Here is a 12,189-nt window from a genome sequence, read left to right as displayed (position 1 = left end):
AAAAGGAGTGATCTGATTTCTGTTTCTAACTTCGAAGTATAACTGACAGCTGAATTAGTGTTGACTTGCCTAGTGATTGCACTTGAGTGTCTCCGTCAGTATTTAGAGCTTGCGTATTCATCCTTACTGGTGCACGTTAGGCTCTTTCTCGTCCTTCCTTCGTCAGCTTCTTCCCTTTACCCCATTCTATATTGCCCCATTCTATATTTGCCCCATTTTTAAATAAATGCAGCTAAATTCAGCAGATATTCTTACTTGATGCTTCCTTCCCTTCGTTCTGTGGGTAACCAGCCTGAGTTGGCCTCTGTGTTGCTTAATTATCCTTGTCCCCTGCATCCGTATTGCCCTCAAATCTGAAACATGCTAGTGAGCTCAGTTTAAGATTTTTTTCACTGCTATATCTCTGACAGTAAGTATTCGTGCCTTCCTATAAGCATCTTTTAATAAATGCCAGATTTAGTTTTTATTTTGTTTGCTACTGCACACAGCTGACTTGATTTCCTTGAAGCGATTATATTATAGGAAATGCTGTATTGCCTGCTAACTAAAGCAGGGCTTTTGGCATATGAAAAATAGGAAGGCAGAAGAAGTTTAATGCCTTATTTTTTATTATAAAATGGCCAGTATTGACATGCTTGACTGTGGTGCCRTTGGTGTTCTCACCATTGGTGTTCTTACACTGCATGCTGGTTGAGGTTAGAGTTAGCTGAGTGCAGAGTTTTAACATGCAGGAAACTTTTACAGAAAAATAGAGGAAATGCAGAATAGCTGAGCCCTGTTATGGGTGGTGACAACAGCTTGCCGGTGTGCATGGTTGGAACTTGCAGAAAATAACTGAGAAGTTTGGTGTGTACGAGAAACCTGCAAGTTCTTCTACACTGTAGCTGTAAGTATAAGTATGCAGCACAAAGAGTGTGCCTAGCCTCCTTATGCTAGTTGTTCCTGTTGTAGAAATGCTGAACAGAAGTCCTTCTCTGTATAAATTTCATGGAAAGGCAGCCAAAGAGGTTCCTTTAAGTATTTTTTACTTAATTGCTAGTTCTTAGATGCTAGCTAGCTACGTGGTAGTGTAAATGATGAGATAACGGAAAGCTTGGCGTGATCTCCACAACCTTGCAGGTGTTATGATTTAAAAAAAAAAAAAAAAAAAAAAAAAGCCTTAGGAACCTCAAGAAGAGCCCAAGGGCAAGCCCCGACTGTGCAGATGTTTCCTTCAGTTGTTTGTGAAGGAGGGGCGGACGTTGCTACTGTTCTATTGTTTGCTATCCCTTTTCTCCTGGGGTTTTACTCTGCTGTACTTCATCCTCATCAGCTCTCAGAAGAGCAGAATTCCATGGTAGGATATTCCAGACAGGGAAGGCGAGGTCTTTTCTTAAGCCTTGAGGGAGCAGGAGAAGCAGACAGTCAGGGCAGACAGCTTTATTCTGAAGCTCAGCAGTGACAGACCAACCCCGGTGACTGGAAGACTGAGATGGCACCGTGTTAGATAGAGTGGGGAACGCAAGAGAAGCTCCCTCAGTTTGAAAGCGTTTGCATGTTAGCCCAACCATGGCAAGTTTGCTCTCCTTGCAAGGCAGGTCTCCGTTTCTTGAGGAAAAGATTGGCTGGTTGGTCTGGTGAGTGTTCCGTCTTACTGATTTTAAATATGATGTTTGTGGCATGCTGTGAAAYAAGGAAGAGGAATATGTTAGTAACATGGAGTAAGGTTTGGCCAGAAAAGGTCATCTCCCAAGGATCTCCTTGAGGTCAGTGAGAAGCCAAGTGCTGGAAGTGCTGTGTGAGTTGTGCAGGTGGAAACTTGTGCAGCTCTAGTGTTGTAGCAGCGCTGCTAACCACTTTTTGAAGGTCGAGCTCCATCGTCTCATTATTTAAGGGTTGAATTTGGTTGTTTTCCACTTTTTTTGGTTACTTTTTATACTTAAATTTTGTAATGAATCAGTAACTCTTTCTGAGCTAGTATGCATGAATGGAACTGCACTAATTCAATACATAAACGCTCAGCAACTAGTACTAACTACATATTTCTGTAAACTTGTGTGGGATATATTACACACATAAATATTACTGAGATAGCCGAGAATTTGTTTCATTTATATACAGGACATGAGCAGAGCTCTCAACTGATTTTTCTGTCTAAATCTCTGTCTACATTGGAGGGGGCTATTATAGAATGAGTTGTATCTAATTGTATCACAACTTGGAATGTAAAAAAAGTTTTCTGGGAGCTTTGAAAATGATTAATTTGGAGCAATTCCATGTAGAGTTTTTTTAATAGTGTTATAGCTCTGCTGTGACAAAAAGATAGAAAGGGTGTACAGTGTGATTGTTCTCTCCCTCACTAGGAAATCAGTTGGCTTAAACTAAAAATAAGTTTTATTTTTCTTCTTTATTATTTTTAGCCTGACTTCCTAAGGAAGTAAGGCTTATGTCATTGCCCTGCCCCTCTGCTCCCACTTTAGAAAATCTGGACTTTTGTAGTCAAATCTAAGGTGGGGGTGGAATTTTAAAAGATAAAGTGATTTTTTTTTTTTTTTTTAACAAGTTGAATAAAAGTCAGTGACTAAGCAGCAGTCTCACATTAATCTTCTCCCTCGGGAGAATTTGCGGTGTGAGCTGCAGCGGGCTCTCGCGCCCTGGCTGGGCAGGCGGCGTAGGGGTGCAGATCACTAAGGGAGCCCTGCACGCTCAGCCGCGGCGGGAAAGGCACTGCGAGGTGTGCAGGGCAGGGCAAACTTGAGAGGCTTGTGGAAGGGAGAGTAAATTGAGTCACAAGAGGGCTCGACTGCAGCAGGAAGGAAGTTTTAGTGTGAATAATAGTAATAATAAACCAAAAACGCACTCCAGAAATTCTTAGGAAATCAGAGTTCAGCACTTCTGCCTCTTAGGCAGAAGTTCATACTAAAAAATACATATAAGGGAACTGAACCATGCTGAAGCTGGTTTACAGGACGGTGATTAAAGTAAATTGTATCCTCCGAGTTGTCTTCTAAATTGGCAAACTTCATGTTTGTACTTGGCCAGGATAGGCATATTTCCTTCAATCCTACTTTTAAGCAAAAGTTTTTCTCAAACACCGTTTTTTTTTAAGATTCTGTGGATTCATTTTGTCCTAGATGATGATGGATAATGATCCAAGAAGAGAGTTTCTTAGTGTCAGATACTGTATGTGGGCATTAGTTTCCGAATGCTTTAGGAATCTATTATAATCAGCCAAGCTGCTTTGCAAAGACCCTTAATTAACTGCCCTGCTTTTTTTGTGCTAGATTGGCCTCATCTGTGTTACCACTTCCCTTTTGCTTCTGCTCTGTCCTCACATTCTCTGTGTCAGCATCTGTTCTGCTCCTGTGCTGAGAGAGATTAAGTGCTGGCGCTTTGCGCTTCCGCAGCGCGCTGGTTTCCCATAAGCTCTGCATAGAGATGCTGCCATGTTTGGGCTTTTGTAAAATACAGAGCCAGTAACAGCTGTAGCCGTTTTTATCCACACCTAGAACTCTGTCAGGTGATGTAGAGTGCCTTGTTAAATAACTGTACCACTGCATATTGAGGTGCAAGCAGCAGATGTGTGTTGGCTGCAGTTGGCCTCCTGCCAAAAGTGGTAGTGCTGGATCTACTTGGATTTTTGTCGAGCATTTCACAAAGTCCCTAGCTATGGCTCAGACTTTCAACACAGGATTGTGTGATTTTTAAAATTCAACTATGAGTGCATCTTTCGTCTTTGACATGTGCATTTTCAATTAGAGTTTATTTCCAGTTTTCTGAATTTTTTAATTTGTGTTTATTTATTGGTTTTCAACAGGTCRTCTGAACAAGAATCACCAAAGTGAGTTTTCTTTAAACTTTCTACTATGGAATCTTTAGCTTTAAGATATGTAATAAAATACATAGAGCTGTATGTCCAGAATAGTGGTCTGGCATGGTTACAAGACAGGAATAAATGTATAAAGCAACGAAAATGGTAAAGCTTTCTTGAAAAAATAAGACTTGGGATCATGGTGTGGTAAGCCCAAAGCCTATTATACCCCTAACCACTGTTAACACAAAGGTTATTTTTTAAGCTGTTCCATTCTGTAAAAGTTAGATGATGTTAAAATCTATTGGTAATTTTATCTGTTAACTTTTTAATGCCACAGAGCATTTACTGAAACAGTTTGTCACAATTGTATTTCTTTTTCCTACACTGGAGAATAAGCTATAATATTGTAACAAAAGTGTTTAAAACTATATTCAGAAAATTTAAAATATTGTTAATAACTTCAAAGTATTTTTAAATTGAGAGCACCAAGCGAACAGTATCTACTGAACAGTGAAAAGTATATTCTATAATAAATGCAGAATTGTGCAGAATTGAGTTAATTCACGTGGCTAAGTAAGTATAGCAAACTGAGCCTCCAGAGTGTTGATGCCCCAGTACCTTTGCACRGTGTGTGGTGCCCTGTGGCCCTTCAGGAATGTTTCTTAGTTGCTCTCAGATTTCTACACGCCAAGAAGCAAGTCCTTGCTATGGTAAAGCTTGCTCCACTGCTTGTCCTGTTTGTTAAGCCCAAGTTACYTCCTTCCTTGGCAGCTGGCAGTGGTCACTGGGAGTTGTTCAGAAAGGCTCACATAGGTAATCGTAYGTTAGACTACTGCAAGAGAAGGGACGAATATTTAAACTTGCAGGTTTTATGACAGGATTTATTTCTGCATATACCTCCACCCTATGAGAATTTGATGATGTTTTTAGGAGTAGTGAAGTTTATTGAAAATTCATTGTGTCCGTACTCTAAAGCACAACTAAGAGCCTGCATACCTGTAAGGTTCAAATGTAGTTCACAGCAATGTTGAGTTKTCATTAGCAGTGCAGACTGTTCCTGCCCTACCACCAGGCAGGATGAGGTGACAAGCAACTGAGAGGTGTGTCTGCAGTGGGGTGATATGGGTGATCAGGGCTCTTTTTTTTCCACAGCTCTATGTCATTGGTGTGAAACTCCAGTTTCCCCAGTCGCAGCGTTTTCATGATCTATTATGGAGCATRTATGAGGGTGAAGAAATTAGTATGAATGGTATCTGTGAATTTGATCCAATTAATAGGGAGTTTTAAATGTGTTAGACAGAGGTCTGCCTTTCTTCTTCTTCAGAAGTGGGCATACAGCTAAAGTCAACATTGCCATCAGACCRCTCAGCCAATTCTAAGATTTGAGGAATTCATTTACTTGCATTTTTTCCTTTATTTCCTGAATTTTAAGATTATATCTGAAAATGTAAGATTATATCTTATATCTATATAATCTTCTAGTCTTACATCTGTAAGATTATATTTTAAGATTATATCTTAAAATGTTAGGTATATTAAATTAATTACAGAGTCAACTACAGAAGCTATTAGCTGCCAGTAAACCCTTTGTTGTTACTTCATTCTTACTACCATGGCATTTGTGCATGCARCCTGCTTTTAGAGGGGCAATACTGAGATTGCACCCAAAGGGGAGAGAAGAGCTTGCTGGGGCTTTGCAAGAATTGGAGTGGAATTACTGCACCAGTTTTCTCATGCTTCCAATTGCCAACTGAAGGCCATTTCCTGGGTTTCAAACCTCATTTCCTTCATGTTACTGTGATTTCCTTTACCACTGCAACAGTATCTTTCACTGCTAATCTCCAGATATTTTGCTGGTAATGTTTCTGCTTATCTAGTTTTATTTTGTCCAGTTTTGGACAAAATTTTTTTGGTCAAGTGATATGCTTGGCTCATCCTCCAGTTTTCCTACTTTACACTACAATAGATGGTGTTAAATCAGAAGTATAAAACTGACTTCTTTTTCAAGTAGGCAGCACATTTGTAGGTTTCTGGGTTTTTTGGTACCTTTTTAACATTTATTTATTTATTTATTTATTTATTTATTTAAGGAATGCATTGGGAAATAGTGCAACTCAGAATTCTCTGACCCATACCTCACCTAAAGCCTTGTCTCCGTCTCCCAATGGGGTTGGTAACGTTTCGGGATCCTACCTGCTGGAAGGAGTGGATAAGCAGTTCCTAGAAACGTATGACAACATTACAAAAACAAGCTTCACAGAAGATTCCAGTCAATACTACTGTGATAAGGTATGTCAGCTGCCTTCTTTTAATCTCCAAGCTAGTATTAAATGTAGCTTTAAAGTGTAGATTGTGCACCCATATAACTTGTGACTGTATTGTGAGAAGAGCATTTCTAACACAGTCGTAAAAGATAAGTTGTTTCTTGTTATTTGGATTTACCCGATACTGTCTATTCAACCTGATGGACAAGCCTGCAAGTTGACTTGGTTTGCGTAGAGTCTAGGTTTCCAGAAGCAYCTGCTGAGGAATTCTTAATGGAATGGGAAATCCTTACATGATTAATGATTGTGTCTACTTGTCAACGTGGAAAGATGACARGTTAACTTAAGCTTAAGCTGTTGTATGTCTCAATAGCAAGCAAAAGTCAGTTCTACCTCCAACTTTCCTTTTCAGGACTGCTAAAAGTCTTGCTTTGAATGCTGAGGTGACTGGAGAGCAGCTGCTTCCTGCTAGTTTCATGGTAGCCTGTCATTTCTCCCCTCTTTCTCCAGCTACAATTGCCCTGTAGTTGCCTGCAGCTTATTAAYCTGCCCTTCCTGTAGCTGCTGCCAAGTTTTAACTACTCTGGTCTCCCTCAGGCAATTAATGCTGCCCTGTACAGGGAAAGACTAGGAAGATATAATTGCTGCAGCGTCTTCATAGTAAAAGTTTTTCAGAAGTATTATGCACAACATCTTTTTTTTTCTTTTCAAGTCACTTTTAGCAAAGACAACACACTGAAAATATCAAGATATCAAATGAGAAAGTTGGGGGTAACAGGATTAGGACAAAGAGACTTTTGAGCACTTTAATCATGATTTATATTTTTGCTTTTAACATAATAAGCAATAAAAAAGTTGCAGCAGTAAGTATGTTCTGTAACTGTAGCTTTTTCCTTTTTAAAAAAGTACTTATTCATTCTAATTTGCTGCTCTTTTATTTAAAATTAAGAATTTTTTTTCTATATATACTGCAGAGTGAACTTATTGAGGGAGACTTACTTCTAGTGCGTATCACACCAGATGAAGATGGGAAGTTTGGATTTAATCTGAAGGTAAAACATCAATATTAATTTCAAAGGGTTTGTGTAGCTTTCATGCTTTGGCATATTATTTTCCATTTTTCATGTGGTGCTTTGGGGAAAGCAATATCCTGTAGAGGCTTCTTTCTTATAAACCAAGAATTTTTAGAAGTGGCACCTTGATACCTGATGAAAATTAAGTCTTATTGGCTCTATCTGAAATGACACAGCAAGAGTCTTGTGTGATGCAAGCAATTGCCAATTTTTTTGTTTTAAAATACTGTCTATTTTAAACTACTACTGTCTATTACTGTCCATTTTTAAAACATTTATACTCATTATTTACTCAACGTTCTTCTAGGGTGGCATAGATCAAAAAATGCCATTAGTGGTGTCACGAATTACTCCAGGATCACCTGTAAGTAAATTCCTACATTTTTAACTCCTCCTTTGTTACTCCCTTCCACTTTCTCTTAGGTCTTTATACATAGGAGCTTGGGAGACCCTCAACTGGTACAAGTTAGTAGCTGAACTGCTCTATTTAGAATTCAGTTCCATCACTGTTTTCTTAACCCACAAATGAAAAGATGAGGCATTGTTAACCAAACAAGATACCAGTAATAAATATGGTCTGGTTAAGCCTCCTCTTGTGTTCCCCTAAAACATCTGAATGGAAAAGCATTAGAAGAAAGGCAGCAGGCGTGATTGAAGGTATGGAGCAGTGTTTATAAAAAAGAAATGAATAGTCTGGGCTCCTGCAGCCTAGAGGGAAAAAAAAATCAACTAAGAGAGATACAGTAGAGATCTGCAGGATTGGGGTCATTGTGCAAAGGATTAGTGGGGGAATTTCAGTGCAAAAATGAGGGGCTATCTAAGTAAGTGAAAGACAGGTTGAAAATATGTAAAAAGAAGTGGTTCTTCATATATCAGATAATAGGCATGTAAAAACTCTTTAAAAGGATGCTATCGATTAAAAAAAGCTGTCTGTGGGGTCAGGAAAGGACTTGACAAATGCTTAGAAGAAAAACCTTTGGAGGGTTACTGGCAATAGGCAGTAGGCAAGCTACATCAAATTAAGGAAACGCTAGGAGTTTAAGAAAAACAGTTATATGACAGGAGAGTAATCAGGAGAGAAATACCTGTTTGTATTCTCCTTATTTTGCTTCTGGCTGCCACTGGAGGTAAATTTCTGGTGGATAAATTAAATRAATAAATAAGTGGAACATTTGTCTGAATGGGTGCAACCATTCTTTTATTCTTATGTTTAATTGTGAAACAATGACAGAACAGCTTCATTTTTTTTCTGAATAATTAGTGTAACAAATTTGTTGATTTTGACTATCATCTATCCTATTTTATTTTTTCCCTTAGTCTTCTTTCAAAGCGTATTTCCCAACTCTTGGTGCAAATTTGATAGGAATATTCCTGCCTTAATACTGAAAATCTGGTATGCTGTCCATATTGCAGACTCTTACCAAATTTGATAAGCGGTCACAGGAATGATATCTAAATGTCATGATGTAAATTACTGTCTGAGAAGTGTTCTGTCCAATTTCTGTGGCTTGACGTAATTATTTGGATGGAAGAGAAATAGAAAATTATCATAATAATTAAAATATCATAAGTGAAAATTCCAGTGTCCTGACAGAGACTCAAGTTCAGCCTAGCTAATTTCTTACATGTAATTTGAGATGATGTAGATTACATAGAGAGAAGCAGGATCCTTCCCTAGTTGGCTAAAGAAAGAAAGGCTTCYGGAGGCAGCGATTTCCTGTTGTCAGATTCGGATTGTCATCCGAGAAGCTCAGTCTGGTTTCCTCTTTGCAATGGGAGTGGAAGTGGCTGAGCTTCTAACTTGGGCACCAGATTTAAGCACCTGCAGTTAGTAGGCAYGGGCATAGACTCAAGTGACCAATTAGCTCTCTAACCTGCTAAGCCATCAAGCAAGTTAAGTTAGGAAAGTTCAGGAAAATAAACTGAGAGCTGCTATCTAATACATTTCCCTCAACAGCAGTGCTGTAGAAGTCTCWTCATGTTGCAGCAAGGATGGAAAAGATAGATGCTTACTTTTACAGAACAGCAGTATTAACRTTGGTTATATTGTTTTCCATAAACTAAAATTCATCTCGACTGCTTAATGAAATATAGCTTTAAGTTTATTTTTTTCCCACACTTTAAGTGGAATGTGGAATGCATTTTTATGTTATTTTAGCTACTCAGAACCTCAGTGTTACTGTTCCATCCCTGTATTTGTTATTCTTCTAAGTTATTCTGTTTACTCATTGTCCTGCAAATTGCCACCAGGAACACTATTTGGTGAATGCAATTTTCTCGGATTTGTAAGTCATTTTTGCCCCCTTCTTCTGTCTCTTTGAGTGGGGGAATACGACAAATCTACAGGCTAAAATACGCCTGTTTTTTCTTTCCACATCCTAAAGCCTTTTCAAAGTCTCTCTCCAAAGCAGTCTAGAGCACTGGAAAGATTTGGGGAGTTGGCAGAGAAGGGAAAAATAGGCGAGAGAAAGGGGCATAAATGTAAATAGGAAAAATCATTTGTTAGATATGTTATTCTTTAATGGAAATCCAATACTGATTTTGTTTTCACAAGTAATATTAATATCCTAAGGTGATGAGAAAGTTGTCATGGCTGTAATTAATAGAGCTTGTGATTGAAAAATAGCGTGCATGCTTCTTGGCTCCAAGAATGAAGTGATTAGCATAAGATGAAACACGGGGTGTGTCAGCAGGATAGGAGGCCTTTGACATAATTGTCAGGAAAATCTTGTTATCTGAAAAATCTACAAATTATGCCTAAATGGAAGGAATTAATTCCCTTTCAAGATATATTTTATACAGTTGGATGATTCAAGCAAGAGAGATGACTAAAACATTAGCATGTCACATGATTATCACAGTTCCTTTGAGCATAGATATTAATTTCTCCCTGTAATAAAGAATAGAAGCGCTAGCAAGTAGCCAGGAAATCTAAATTAAAAGCAAATACAGGAGATCCAAGAACCTTTCCTTTTGTAGTCTAGTTGAYTTTTTGATGCTCTCAGACTGGTTTGATAAGGTCTGCATGGCTGATACGATCTAAATAGCACTTGTCTTTTCAAATATAACTAACAGTAATCTGAGTGATAAATCAGTCAGTCATAGTTGTATTCTTTAATGTTACCTTCAGAAAATATCCCAAACAGATACTCATGGTAGCACTTGGTTTTACAGGGTGCTGTAGGTGCTCTTCTGAGGAGCTGTGAATACCTAGCTCCTGACCATGTTCGTGACCATCATGGCTGTTCTAAATTYTCTTCTTCCTCTATTTGCATTTCTTTTTCTCTTTTTTCATCATTTTTCAACTTCTCCATCTTCTTTCTTTAGAAGAAGTTAATGGTTCTTTTTAGCAGCTTTTCTGTTTTTGGTCTTTTTTTCCTCTTACATACATCCCCTTTTCTCTTTACTTTCTCTCTTTTTTGACACTGATGCATATTTCAAGTTTTCTTTCCTCTTTTACTTTATTCCCTGATACAAATAGCTCCTAATTGAACTTGCTCTTCGTGTCTTCCCTCCTACTTTTTTCCTCCTGTTGGTTCTGTCATCACTTCTCTCATCTTCTGCTTGTTACTTGGTGATATGGTAAATCACTGATAAACTTATCTCAGAAACTATCCGTGTCTTCTCTAAGGCATAACTAGAATCAAGAGAGGAGGGCTAATCTTAACTCCTTCCTCACATTTTCTTTTTRGTAGAGCAGGTTGAATAAAGAAAATTCAGAAAACCTGTGCTAGTGTAGAGACAGGAAGCAATTATGAATAGAGTACAACAGGCTGTAACAGAACAGATCTTATTCATATAAAGCATGTAAAGTGGAGTGTACGTCTAAGTACRTCACTGTGGCATAGCTGTGAGTTTCCTAGACAAAATATCAGGATAGCAATGGAAATGGTCATCCTAKGGGGCATTCTTCAAAGATGGCAGAATCTTGCTTACTCAAAGTCTGACCATGGCACGAATTACTTTGCACTGGACTTGCAGTAAAGCATGCTCAGTTGCATGACAGAAAAAAAAAAACCCAAACATACTCTTGAGATCAGGAGCTAATCTGATCCAGGACAAGAAGGTACCAGTAGTAGGAGTTTTAATTTGAAGGGAGGGCAACTTGTTCTCCAAAATGAGTTTGGGGAATGTCACGTTATGTAGATTATATTCCRTTTCCAAACATGATTCTTTTGAGGCTATTACATTTCAGTACTTACTGCATAAAAATGGAAGATTGTTTGCTAAATAAATGTTATCTTATATGCYGAAAGTTCTTTTGTGATACATTCACTTGCAAATAGGTTTAACTATTGGCTATTCAATCTCAGAATCTGACATGTACAATCTTTAAAAGCAACATGGTGATGGCTGTTTCGTTAAAATCTTTCCATAGCTAATCAATATGCTGTCTGAAATGTTTCTCATCTTCCTTGGGGGTYTTAAAGCTATTAACACAGCTTTAGATTTGAATCTCTTGATAAAACTTAGGATACAGAAGGTGAAGCTCTTTCAGGATAACTTTGCTTATGTGATTAACTTGATACCCTAATTTGTTTTTCCTTATGTGACTGGATACAGTGATGTTAATGTCTTTTTTGGTCTTGAAACAGGCTGATAAATGCATTCCAAAACTGAATGAAGGTGATCAGATAGTATTAATTAACGGCCGAGATATCTCAGAGCACACGCATGACCAGGTGGTAATGTTTATAAAAGCCAGCAGAGAATCTCACACAAGGGAGCTTGCACTTTTAGTCAGGCGGAAAGGTAACTGGATTAATTTTATTTATTTTTAATGTGTTTGAGACTGTACTCATGCTTCGCTATATCCCCTCTTCTGTTTACATAAATGTGTTCTCAGTGCACTGGGAATTGGCCTGTGCTACAAAGTAGATAACTCTACGTTTGAATTTCTAGCATAAATTGTTTTAGCGGTAGAACTTCTGTTAGAGTTAATTTAAACTCTACAATCTGTAGGAATAAATAATTTCTTGAAGTTATTCTTTCAAAAGTGTAGGATAATCTGCAGTTGTATCTTTGTAAGTACCCATGATTTATACTCCACAGCACAATC

At 38.1% G+C, this 12,189-nt stretch overlaps 1 protein-coding gene across 1 annotated transcript in view; it reads left to right on the top strand.

The window, feature by feature from the left end:
* The window catches only part of PTPN3 (protein tyrosine phosphatase, non-receptor type 3), a 96,157-nt gene that overhangs the window by 61,433 nt on the left and 22,535 nt on the right, over positions 1 to 12,189 (top strand). Inside the window, exons 15-19 of the mRNA XM_026041861.1 lie at positions 3,797 to 3,820; positions 5,884 to 6,082; positions 7,032 to 7,109; positions 7,438 to 7,494; positions 11,726 to 11,882. Of these exons, the coding sequence (XP_025897646.1) occupies positions 3,797 to 3,820; positions 5,884 to 6,082; positions 7,032 to 7,109; positions 7,438 to 7,494; positions 11,726 to 11,882 (515 nt within the window). The remainder of the gene's footprint in view (positions 1 to 3,796; positions 3,821 to 5,883; positions 6,083 to 7,031; positions 7,110 to 7,437; positions 7,495 to 11,725; positions 11,883 to 12,189) is intronic.

The sequence above is a fragment of the Nothoprocta perdicaria genome, unplaced genomic scaffold (assembly GCF_003342845.1).
Source record: "Nothoprocta perdicaria isolate Ctin4 unplaced genomic scaffold, notPer1 scaffold_297, whole genome shotgun sequence".
Taxonomy (NCBI): Eukaryota; Metazoa; Chordata; class Aves; order Tinamiformes; family Tinamidae; genus Nothoprocta; species Nothoprocta perdicaria.
The sequence above is the reverse complement of the archived record's forward strand: the minus strand, read 5'-3'. Positions and strand labels throughout refer to the sequence as shown.